At 35.7% G+C, this 11608-nt stretch overlaps 2 protein-coding genes across 3 annotated transcripts; one reads left to right on the top strand and one right to left on the bottom strand.

Moving 5' to 3' along the window:
* Positions 1 to 970: 970 nt before the first annotated feature.
* On the top strand, positions 971 to 3855 carry LOC107937928 (serine/arginine-rich splicing factor RSZ22). Of its 2 annotated transcripts, XM_041113013.1 has the most exons (7): positions 971 to 1187; positions 1539 to 1771; positions 1955 to 2070; positions 2220 to 2308; positions 2909 to 3119; positions 3187 to 3300; positions 3536 to 3855. In XM_041113013.1, exons 3-7 carry the CDS (start codon positions 1982 to 1984, stop codon positions 3570 to 3572), a joined length of 540 nt encoding a protein of 179 aa, XP_040968947.1. In that variant the 5' UTR covers positions 971 to 1187; positions 1539 to 1771; positions 1955 to 1981; the 3' UTR covers positions 3573 to 3855. The 2 variants fall into 2 exon arrangements, with proteins under 2 accessions (XP_040968947.1, XP_016726432.1); XM_016870943.2 differs by lacking the exon at positions 971 to 1187 and having other exon boundaries at positions 1513 to 1771.
* Positions 3856 to 7020: 3165 nt separating this feature from the next.
* Positions 7021 to 11169, bottom strand: LOC107937927 (probable xyloglucan glycosyltransferase 5). Its single transcript, XM_016870942.2, has 5 exons — positions 9473 to 11169; positions 9007 to 9315; positions 8628 to 8918; positions 8133 to 8246; positions 7021 to 8047 (listed from the first exon to the last, which is right to left on the bottom strand). The coding sequence occupies exons 1-5, from the start codon at positions 10193 to 10195 to the stop codon at positions 7415 to 7417; spliced, it is 2070 nt and encodes a 689-aa protein (XP_016726431.1). The 5' UTR covers positions 10196 to 11169; the 3' UTR covers positions 7021 to 7414.
* Between the last annotated feature and the right edge of the window lie 439 nt (positions 11170 to 11608).

The raw sequence follows: 11608 nt of genomic DNA, 5'->3' as shown, positions 1-11608 counted from the left end.
AGCCAGAAAGTAATGAAAGTTGTCATTTTTGCGGTTACAAAATTAGTGATTAAGAAATGCAACGTACACGCGGTAAAGTATTTTTTTAGATAACTGGAATCTTTAAAAAAAGAAAAAAAAAAAAGGGAAAGAAAGAGCGGTTTATTTAATCTTTTAATAGTTTTTTAATAGAACACATCTGAACATGGATCCAACTTGAAGGTTTTGTTCGAAAAATAAGAAGATTTAAAAAAATATAGATTTAAAAAATAAATTTGGGTGAAAAATAGGACTTATTTTCTAAATAAGTCGAGCTTCAAATAAGTTTTTTTAACCCAAACACGGCTCGAATTTGTAAAAAAAATTTGTTTGTTTTGTTATTATATTGTTACTATTTTGTTGTTGTTTGGATATTGTATAATTCTTATTTTATTATTAATTTTATTACTATTTTAGAGATATTTACTTGTTAAGTTGTACTCATTTTATTATTATTTAAGTATAAATAATTTTTTAATTTATTTTTAATTTATTGAAAACATTTATTTTAATGTTATTAGTGTATTTTATGTATTATATTTTTAAAATTTATTTTTATATAAAAATAATAATATAAAAAAATTTAATACGAATAAACTGAACTTGAATTTTAACATTTTTATCCGGACCGAATTTAGGTAAAATTTTAAATCAATTTTTTCAGACCTAAAAAATAGACTTAAAATTTTATTAAAGCTTGACGCAGTCTATGATCACCTCCAATATAAAATTGCTATTGCTTTATTTTAAGGTTTTATTATTATCACTTAATATTGTAATAAGTTAATTCATCAGCAATCTAAGAATTTTAGTACAGTAGAGATAGTTAATAAAAAATTAATTATTGTGATTATAAGTAATATCTTAAGAAACTTCAAAAATTAATGCTAAAGATGCGTAACACAGTAAATAAAATAAAGGCCTTGATAGAAAGCGCAAGAAAAGAGAAAACAAAATGGTGGGAAATGAAATTAGTAAAATTGCTGGAGTAGAAGTATAGGATAGATTATTGTTTAGTAGGTTAAATGAGGAAAAAGGGCAGCTGAGGCATGGATGTGGTGGTGAGATATTTCTTGAACGCAATTTAAGGACAGGGAAGGGAAGGGAAGGGGGATGGTTCTGGTTCCTCTCTTTCATCATTATCTTAAATCCAATCTTATCTTCCTATGGTACTTCTTCTTGCACTCTGCTGCGTCCTTGGGGTGGTCCCTCCCTCCTTTCTTTCTTTCTGATTTGACTAATCCTTGGAGTTTGATTGATCGCAACTCCCAAAACAATTTAATAACTATGAAAACGAATATTAATAGTTGACTTCACTATTTGGAGTCATAGTTTATGATTTTGGAATTTGAAAACTTCAATTTCTTTTGTTGATTTAATTAGATAAATAATTATTTATTGAAAAATTCACTATTACAATACAAATGTTATATAAACTTACATTTGAAATACGTAGATGACGAGAAATGAGTGGAAATTTATTACTTGTTTACAAGAGTAGTGTTTTCCTTGTAATTCAGGCATGGGAGGAGGGAAAGGTTTAACAACTAATCCACAACCCAATGGATCCTAATGATACTCCTTAATGGGCTTATTTTTGGAGCCATTTTCCGTCGTATATGAAGCCTTGAAATTGGAATAACACCAACTTCCTAATTTTTCCCCCGAAAAATATCGAAAGCCCTAACTTTGCCGGTCGAGCCTAAAGGCGGAAGCCGCAGTTTTCTCCTTCGCGACACTCACAACTTACCAGGTTCACACTTCTGTTCTTCCTTTCTCTTTTCATAAGTATTATTAGGTTTTGAAATCACTTTTTCTTTTTATCTTTCGATTTTGTTTGGTATCTGTACTTTTGTATATCCCTGTTTTTCTTTTCATTTTATTTATTTATTCTTTGTTGAACATAAACTTGAATTACGTTGGAATTATTTTATAGCTTTCTTTTGAATCCCAAAAAGAAACAATGTCTCGTGTGTACGTGGGTAACCTTGACCCACGAGTTTCGGAGCGGGACCTTGAAGACGAGTTTCGTGTCTTTGGAGTTATTCGGAGGTAGAATATTGTTGTCGCATACCTTACTTTTTTTCTTCTTCTGAAATGCCATATGATACACGATAATGGTCTATATCTTTGAGCTCGATTTTGTCGTCGTATTCCGTCTACTGTTGTCTATTTTATTTGCTAAGTATTTTCTTTAACAGTGTATGGGTTGCTCGAAGGCCACCTGGTTATGCTTTCATTGATTTTGATGATCGCAGAGACGCCGAAGATGCAATTCGTGAATTAGATGGTATCCAAACCACATCCTTCATATTTCTTATTACGACGCTAGTTGCATCCTTAATGTTTTATCTATTTACTGGTGATTCTTTTCTCATTCAAAATTGAAGATGCTAAATTTGGCTCTTTTGTTAAAAAATAGATAATGGATTACGTAGGAGCTAGCACATTGACATAGTTATCAAGCTTCTCTTTCTTTATCAATAAGAAGGATGAGGTTTATGATGAAAATCATGATTTTGATATGCCCTTTTTGGTGTCCTTCAGCAATGAGCCTAATGAAGAATGTGCTTTTGTAATGTCTACAACTGCATGTATATGTTTGCAGAGGAAGTTCCTGTACGCTGTTTGATGACAATTATGTTACAAATTATTGCCATAATTGTTATTAATATGGTTCATAAGAAGGGACCTTTATTTACAAAAAGTAATTGCTAACTGATTTTGTCATCCTCATCTACATTTTGAATTTTTTTTGACACTTTTTCCTGTCTAGTTTTATTTATTAGTTCGAAAATCTGTGAACTTGTTGGCATGGTCATAGTCTTTTCCTCTTTCATCTAGCTTATCATTTGAGATACCAGCTTTATAAATTGTGTGTTTGGATCAGGCAAGAATGGCTGGAGAGTTGAGCTTTCTCATAATTCTAGAGGAAGAGGCGGACGTGGAGGTGGTCAGGGACGCTCTGGTGGTTCTGATTTGAAGTGTTATGAGTGTGGTGAGCCTGGTCATTTTGCTCGAGAATGTCGCATGCGTGGTGGTTCAGGAAGACGCCGCAGCCGCAGCCCTAGATATCGTAGTAGCCCAAGCTATGGACGAAGGTAAGGCCTCCTAAGCAAACATTGATTGCCTTTGTGTTAATGATTGATACTTACCAATTTGAAGCAGAAGTTATAGTCCTCGTGCCCGATCTCCAAGACGTCGCAGTCCCTCTCCTCGTGGGCGTGGGCACAGCAAGTCACCACCATATCGTGGTCGTGAGGAATTGCCATATGCTAATGGGTGAAGTTCCTTGAACTTTATGCTAATAGCTAGAAAGGCTTTCTTATTGCTATCTTTTTTGCCAATAAATAAGCAAGTGTATATAACCGGTTAGGATTTCATCACCTCTCTTACACATTTGATCATGCTTAGCTTTGTTTAATTTAGTGTTGTGCGGTTTTGGATTATGTGTTTTTATTTTTTTGAAAAGTGATTATAGTATATGTGTGAAATATTGATTCTGAATTTGGTGCAGAAATGGTGCAAGGGAACACCGACAAAGCAGGAGCTAAGTACTGCAAGGATGTAAAATTTATCGAGGAGACTGAGATTAAGTGTGTTTAGGTTGTTTGGACTTCAATGATTCTATTTTAATTGGGCAACGCCCTTGGCCTCTTGGATTTGGATAAGTTCCTTTCTGTTCTTCTGTAGTTCTATGATGCTTTTCTTTGCTTCATCTTATGCTAGAACATAGTCTTTTTTCTCCGGTAGGAGAAAAGAAGCCTAAGCTTCTATAAATTTATTGAGAATTCATTCCTGGAACTCTGCTAAAAAATTCGTACTTTTCTTTTTTCTTGTTGAGGTGTCTTCTGGGTCTTCCTCATTACTTTTCTGCTTCTACACCTATGGGATTTACTTCTTTGCTGACCGGCTATGGGATCTTCAATACTTGGTCTTTGTGGGTCCCATTTTGATATCTTCTCTTGTTGCCACTGTTTGAATGAATCTCTCCAGCTGTGATGCACCGTCCTCAATCTCTAGTGGCATTTCTTTGCTTTAGCTTAAAAGGATGCAGAGCTACGTCAAATGCTTCTGGCAGGTACTTATATCTGTTCTACGGAAGTTGATGTTTTGGCATCCTTACAAGAGGGATTGGTAATTTATAGATCTAATTTCTTTGCAAACTTTCAAAGATTGAAAAGATTTAGAGAGATGCAAGGATATTTACTTACTCTTTTCAATATGTTTTTGGTCATTCAGCTTGACAAGCAAGAATGAATTTGGAGTCTTCTGCTTCTGTTTGGTCAGGAACTTTGGTTGCTGAACTTGCTCTTTTTCTACCTAGTGTCTGCATCTAGATCCAGCTTGATTATTTGCAATAGTCTGTTTACCTTTTTTTTTTTTAGAAAAAAAAAACATTTGAGAAATTTATTTCTTTCTGGGGTGGGTGGGATTGGGGATGTTGGAGGGTGTCCCTAGGGAAATATATTTTTTGTTTTGCAAAGGGGGGGGGTGTTTGATGGTCGGATTGTAGCTGCACAACCTGGTGAGCTTGAAATCCTTGAAAGTCGAATATCAACCTGTATAGCTGAAGCGAGTTTTTGGTTCCCCTTGATGTCAACTGGAGGATGGTTAACCTGCCTAAATTTGGTGGTCATGTGTTTGGGTTAGCAGCATGAACGTGTCTGCATGTTTATGGTGTCATTGCAGTTAGGAAGGTTAAACTTCATTCTTGGTCTGTGATCGCATTGCTGCCTGTGGATGGTTATGATGCTGAAACGTTCCATCATGTTTTGGCCTTATGGAATGTGATGCCTTGGTACTCCAAAACAGGAGTAAGGTAAATTTTGCGAGGATAGGATCATATTAGATTTAGCTTTAATATTTTTGAACGGTAAAAAGCCCCCAAAATTAAATCTTGATGGATTTAATTTATTATCCTGACATATTTATTGTATTTAATATAGCCAATCGCGTTAACGAGGATAAGTTTAATTTCTTTGGGCTGAATTCTTATTTTTATTAGCATTAATTTTTCTCAAGATTATCATGTGGTTGGAAGGATGAATGGCAGTGGTCATGGTCGAGTAATGGTCATCTTTAAATTTAATTGTTCGATTTTTTTTATCCAAAATTTCCATTTGGTGGTGAATGGTTGAATGAACTTGTAGAGCGTGTCAGTATCACCGCTGCAATTACCCCCTCAGCAGTTTTAATCAAGTTCCAGAATATTTCAATTATTCCTTGTATATCTGTTGATTCATTAGTTCAGATGGTTGCCGAATCAATCTTCATAATAAATTTCTCACTGAACTAATTAACAGGTTCGACGGGATAAAAAGGGGGGTTGCAAGTAACGTAATTCAGCGAAACAAAATCCAAGGGGTTTAAAAGGCTGTTTCAGTGGGACAATTAGGAGGAAGAAGATTTAGACCCCCACTCAAATCTTTGCTGATGCGACGCTACCCTCAATTGGAACCCGAACACCTGGTGTGGCTTGCTTGCCTTGTCCTAATATAAAAACAGATGAAAATGTTGTTATGGGCCTTACAAGATCTTAGTGGACTATGCATGACAAGTCGGAGGAAACAAAGTATCATTTTTGTCTCAATCTCCTGGGGCCATAACTCATTACCACAGCATTTGCAAGGAGCCTCAATCAGCACCAGACCGCTCAACATCACTTAGCACCAGCCAAGTCAACCTTTTGGTGAGAATGTGACACACATGAACTAAAACCATCGGACTCCACAAAGTTTGGTTCACCTCCTGTGCTTGCCGACACTTAGAAGCCCCAAATCGCCAAATATGAAAAAAAATAATAGTAACCTAAAACGCAACAAACACTTTGGCAACGTGCACATTTTTATTATTTATTTTAATTAATTTTGGACATTGATTTTGTTTAATTTAGCATTTAATCAATCAATTTCTGTGGAGTAATTATTATCTAATGTATTCAAAAATGATTATACATGTGGATTGTACGAAAGATTTGATAGGAGAACTCGATAAGATAAAGATTTTATAATTATTTTATTATTTATATTAAGATTTTTTTGTATTGTTAAGCTTATTTCTTTTTATTTTAGGATTTTATTAATTTAGATTATTATTACTATTACGTAAATATATTTTAGGTTGTTAAAAGGAGCGGCGCATGCAGCCACCTTTATTTAGGTTTTTAGATTTTATTTATTTATTATTATAATTATATACACTAATAGATAGGGAAAGGGGCGGCGCACGGCCAACCTTTAACCCTTTCAGTTTTATATATTATATTTTTATAAAGTGAGATATGGGAAAGGGTGCGGCAGCCACCAAAATTATTTTGTTTCATTTTTTTTCCTTTTATTTTTACTTTAATAAAATTTCTCTCATTTTTTTAGTTATTTTCTTTTTTTTAATAATTTTATGAATTAGTGTAATTTATTTTTAAGTTGATTTTTTTATTTGGTTTACGGAACAATGAGACTTGTATCCGCACTTCAAAACTTTTGTTTCGGTACTCGTTACTTTTTCGATTTAGGAAATAGACTATCGTTTCACAAAATTACATTGATACTAAGTAAAAAAAATTATGGACACATGATAGAAGAGCTAAATCATGGACACATGATAGAAGTTAGTTGTTAAGTGTTCCCACAATTAATTTACATAAGAAAAGTTAGTGGTTTGATGCATCGTTGAATACTATAACTGTCTTATCAGTTGAAAGAAAAAATATGTTATCAAGGATTAGTTTGAAACCAGAACAAAATTGAACCTGAAATTAGAATTTCATCATATCAATTTATTTAATTAAATTTCATTTTTACTTATTTTTACTGTTATTTCGATTTCAATTATCTTCTTTCCATTTTTATCATATTCAAATTACCATTTTTATTTTTGCACCGGCAATCACACGACTAGGACACGATAACTCTACTCCTTATATTACTATTTATTTACTGTTCAGCGATAAAAATATTGATTTTGATAGTCCCACCCATCACACTAGGAGAAGAAAAAAAATGAAAGGAATTTATTTGTCATGTATTGGACATAACACAATGTACAAGATTTGATGTTTTACATATCCTCAACGTAAATATGGAACCAAAAAGCAGCATCATGCAAGCTCATTCTTATGCCCTCCCCAAGCTTTCCAACTTTACAAATACAATATGGCTTGAATCTTTAGTGCCAAACCAGAAACACTCAAGCAAGAATCAGGGTGAAATACAAATCCTACCTATAGACAAACAATGCTTTAACGCTTAAGGGATAACACAAGGACCACCATCCAATGTGAAAAATAAAAATAACAAACTGAGACTACAGGAAGTAAAGTTATTGATGAATAAAAACCTTCTATTGGGCATATTGAAAATGAAACTTTGGTTATTGAACCGGATGGCATGCAGCACTAGCTCATCTGCTCTCCTATTAAATCCAGACCGACTAGGAGAAAAGTCACCCCTTGGAAGAGGAGGAAGTAGAAATGTACTCCTTGTGCCGATAACAGGCTCCTAACTGAAGCTGTGAGTAGGAGGAACGCCAGAGTGAGTTCTTTCCTGTATATCTTATTCACCCTCTTAACAGGAACAGGGGCCGCCTTCAATCGGTTTAGTTCAATGAGCTCACTTTCAGAAGCTCCTCTCTGGATTTGCAGCTGGTTTGTTGTCTTTGATTCCCTCTCAGCAGCAGCCAATAAGTCAGATTCTGATGACCTGCCGGCCTTTTTGGTGACAACCCACTCATAGGAGCTACCCAACTTGAATAACCCAGATACCATTGCATTGAATTTGGTCACAGACATGGTGTTCTCGAATAGAAGGTAAGGGACAATGAAAGGGAATGATTTGGGGGCTGGAAGAATGTTGAGGAAAGACATAAAAACAGGTACATAACAAATGACCCAAACAGGGAGCTCAGCCTCTGGTACAAACATGGTGAGAGGAAGAATTATGCAAAACAATGTGAAGGAGTAGAAGGGAAGGATAAGCTTCCTCAATAAAAAGAACAGAAGTATTAGATTTGCTTTCTTCCATATTGCTATCTGCAGAATTACAGCATTAAAGGTACTTCAGTATACTGTAAATAAACCATGACCGCCAAAGATTGGAAGTTGCATAACACTGTACCTTGGAAGTTATGATTGCTGGAAGGCATAAGCGGAATAGGTGCATCGGTCCCGAATGCCATCTATGTTGTTGCTTCCTGTATGCTTCATAAGACTCGGGGACTTCACAAAGGACCTAAAATATCAATACACAGTGAGTGGCTGTTCTCAGGTATTCTTATTCTTCCCTCACAATAATCTTTGATAAAGATACTTTCTTTTTCATTTCATTTTTGACCAAGGGGTTATGGCGCTTAATTTTGATAATTTGCGGCCATGATGCTTAAACTGAGTGCTTTTACTGACAAATAGACCTATCCCGAATCAACTAAATGCAACATGTATTTTAAATAAGGTATGTATCTTAGGCTCGAATCTTGATATGCATTAAATCGGTAATCAGTTTTGCCAAAATAAGTGAGTATAACATGCAAAGGTTTTAAAAAGAGTGCAAAAAGAAATTAATGAAAGTCAATTCAAGCAAAAAGGAAACCGAAATGTTGGAAAATGAGGGTACCTTCACATCATTTAGGAAGATGAACTTCCAACCATTAAGATGCGCACGAACAGCTATGTCCATGTCCTCCACAGTAGTTCTTTCAAGCCAGCCTCCGGATTCCTCAAGAGCTCTAATTCTCCAAACACCAGCAGTTCCATTAAAGCCAAAGAAATTTAAAAATACACCATTTACTTGCTGTTCAACTTCAAAGTGGAAACATAAATTAATGTTCTGGAGACGAGTCAACAAATTCTCATCCTTGTTCACAAAAGTCCATCTAGCCTGAACTAACCCTAACTCGGGATTGTCCTGCAAGAAAAGGTAAAAGCCTGATAAGCAGATTGTACACTAGGGAAGGGACTCAAACAAAAAATGGTTCTGGGTTGTTTCTCTTCACCTTGAAATGTGGAACTGTTTGCTTTAGAAAATCAGGGTTAGGTTGGAAATCAGCATCAAATATTGCTACAAACTCATAGGCCTGTATATACTCGCAGCTCATTGCGGACTTAAGATTCCCAGCCTTGTAACCAGTTCTTATTAACCGATGTCTATAAATTATGTTGATACCCCTTTGGTTCCATGTAGCAACCTCTGTTTTAATTAAACACTGGATGCTTTCATCATCGGAATCATCCAGAACCTGAATCAATAATCGGTCCTTTGGCCAATCAAGTTGACAGACAGCAGAGATAGACTGCTCATATACCTGGTGCAAGGTCAGTTATAACATCAGCAAAAATCAACAGAAACATGCCTAATGTTTACTATATTTCACAAGGCGAAGCCTTTCTACTACTACTAAAATAACAGTCAGGAGCCATATATATAAATGGAAAGAGAGTAGGGACTTTAGTTTATATTACCTCCCTCTCGTTACACATTGGGATTTGAACAAGAACCATGGGGTAGTCGTAACCAGATCCCTCGACATCATTTGACTTGAATGGATTTCCCTCAATTCTCGGCTTAATCTTCTTGTATTTAATCCAAAAGCAGCCTAAGCAAAGTACCATACGGTCTGCAGATTGGATAAGGAATAGAGCTACACAGAATTTAGACAAGGCTTGGATTAATGGTGCAATGTAATCGGCCCGAAACCACAACCAAGTGACGTAAACCAAGTGGAACAGTCCCTGGATATCACTGGTTCTGGGAATGTGCAAACTGGGGTTCTGGAAATAATGCCAACCATTGAAATAAGCAATAATCTCAAAAGCCAGGATTGTCAAGGAAATCACCAGAAAGGCTTTAATGACAGTGAAGAGCAGTTTCCCTTTCCCTAACTTTTCACTTGCCATGCCAACATCTTGCCTGAAGATCAACCTTTTCTTTATGGTTCCAAGCAATGCCCAGAACAGTGTAGCCATCCAAGCGACACAACCGACAGCACGATGAGCCTTGAGAAGCAAAACCCATGTCACTTGCTTTGCATTTTTCCCTCTGCTCTTTTCCACAGGCCTGAATGCAGCATCTGGGTCCTCGATTTCTACCACCGAGTAGTTTGGGTTGTCCATTTTCACTACCACCGGTGTCCCTTTCCTCGTCTCCATTGCCCCCCAATCTGAAAAATCTAATCCCGGAGCCATTTTTTTTCTCAACAAGTAGCCCAAATGAAACCAAATCCCGACAACAACGTTCAAAACCCCAGATCTCAAAGATCAAGTAATGAACAATTACCCAAAATCAAAAGGTCTTCATTGTAGCAAAGGAAGAAGAAGCGAAGAAAAAGGAGTTGTGTAGGAGATTGTGTGCAAGTAGGAAAGGACAGTCTAAAAGACAGAAGACAAGCAACGATGGGAACACCACATTATGAGGAAAGGTATCTGCAGCTGTAATGTGTAAGAAGTAAGAACCCAAACAAACACCATACCATGTGGGGTTTTTATTTTTCGGTGTAATAATCCAAACAACCTCAGCCGGTCCATGTTTTTAAGTCTTAATTTCCCATACCCAGAATTTTTACTCTCTAAATGTTTTTTAGTTTATGCAGCAGAGCAGGCAAAGAATCTGCTAGGCATGTTTAGCAAAAGAAACGCTAATTAAAAATACTTTACGTAAAACGGAGTTCACTTCCTCAAAGAGACCACACTCCAGTTTTGACTAATGAGTAAACAAAACACTTCACAAATTAGTTGCCAGAATAAATTAAATACTTAAATAATCAAAACCAAATCTGGAAGCACAAGGTTTCAGATGCTGCCCAAATTGTTTAAGCTCTAAAAATAAGCCCTGCGAGGAAATAAGGAGCTAAAAGCATAGAAAATAAACAGATTTCTTCCAAGTATTTTGCCAGAATTCATTTTAAATTATTATAATTAAAAGGAAAAAAAAAGGGTGATTGAATTTGAGAAAAATAACCAACTTCCATTGTTGTCTTGTCGGTTGTATGTAGCAATTTTGTTGAAACAACTTACTTTTAATTGAACATAAAAATATTTAATTATTTTGAAAAGAAAAATAATTTAATATTTGTAAAAGTATCATCATTCACCCATGCACCTACCATCCACTCAATTAAAGCTTGTCACCATCGTCGTCCACACCAACAAAAATTTGCTGTAACAAGTGTATTATACTTCAATATAATTTATTTAGCATAATTAACCCTCAATAATTTATATTTTATCCCAACAAAAAAAATGTTGATTTCATGCAAAAGTAGTACAATTGATTAGGTGACCACCGTTGGGGGTTGGTGGACCAGAGAGAGAGATTGAACTGGAATCAAGGAAGGCAGCCACAGCCACAGCCACAGCCACAGCCAAACCCAAGCAATACCCTACTTGCTATTAAAGGCAAAGCCCAATTCCACCTCACTTTGTATTTTGTTTATTTTTATTTATTTTGTCGGCAGACATTGAGGATTGGTAGCTAGGTTTGTGGTTTTTAAATTGGTAAAATCAAGTGCATGTCCGTAAATTGTAACTGAAGCAGAGCATTGCAGTAAGATGAAGCCCTGAAGGTGAAAGGGACGTTGCCCTCCCTACAGGGCCTGTCTA

This window comes from Gossypium hirsutum, chromosome A05, assembly GCF_007990345.1.
Source record: "Gossypium hirsutum isolate 1008001.06 chromosome A05, Gossypium_hirsutum_v2.1, whole genome shotgun sequence".
Classification (NCBI taxonomy): Eukaryota; Viridiplantae; Streptophyta; class Magnoliopsida; order Malvales; family Malvaceae; genus Gossypium; species Gossypium hirsutum.
This window is presented reverse-complemented; position numbering and strand designations above follow the sequence as displayed.

Bases quoted from the DNA above. Each gene is read 5' to 3' on its own strand.
- LOC107937928 (XM_041113013.1), top strand. From the start codon at position 1,982: ATGTCTCGTGTGTACGTGGGTAACCTTGACCCACGAGTTTCGGAGCGG. The intron at 2,071-2,219 runs GTAGAATATTGT...TTTCTTTAACAG, and splicing joins GTCTTTGGAGTTATTCGGAG to TGTATGGGTTGCTCGAAGGC. The intron at 2,309-2,908 runs GTATCCAAACCA...TGTTTGGATCAG, and splicing joins TGCAATTCGTGAATTAGATG to GCAAGAATGGCTGGAGAGTT.
- LOC107937927 (XM_016870942.2), bottom strand. From the start codon at position 10,195: ATGGCTCCGGGATTAGATTTTTCAGATTGGGGGGCAATGGAGACGAGG. The intron at 9,316-9,472 runs GTAATATAAACT...ACCTTGCACCAG, and splicing joins CAATGTGTAACGAGAGGGAG to GTATATGAGCAGTCTATCTC. The intron at 8,048-8,132 runs GTACAGTGTTAT...GTAATTCTGCAG, and splicing joins CAGCAATCATAACTTCCAAG to ATAGCAATATGGAAGAAAGC.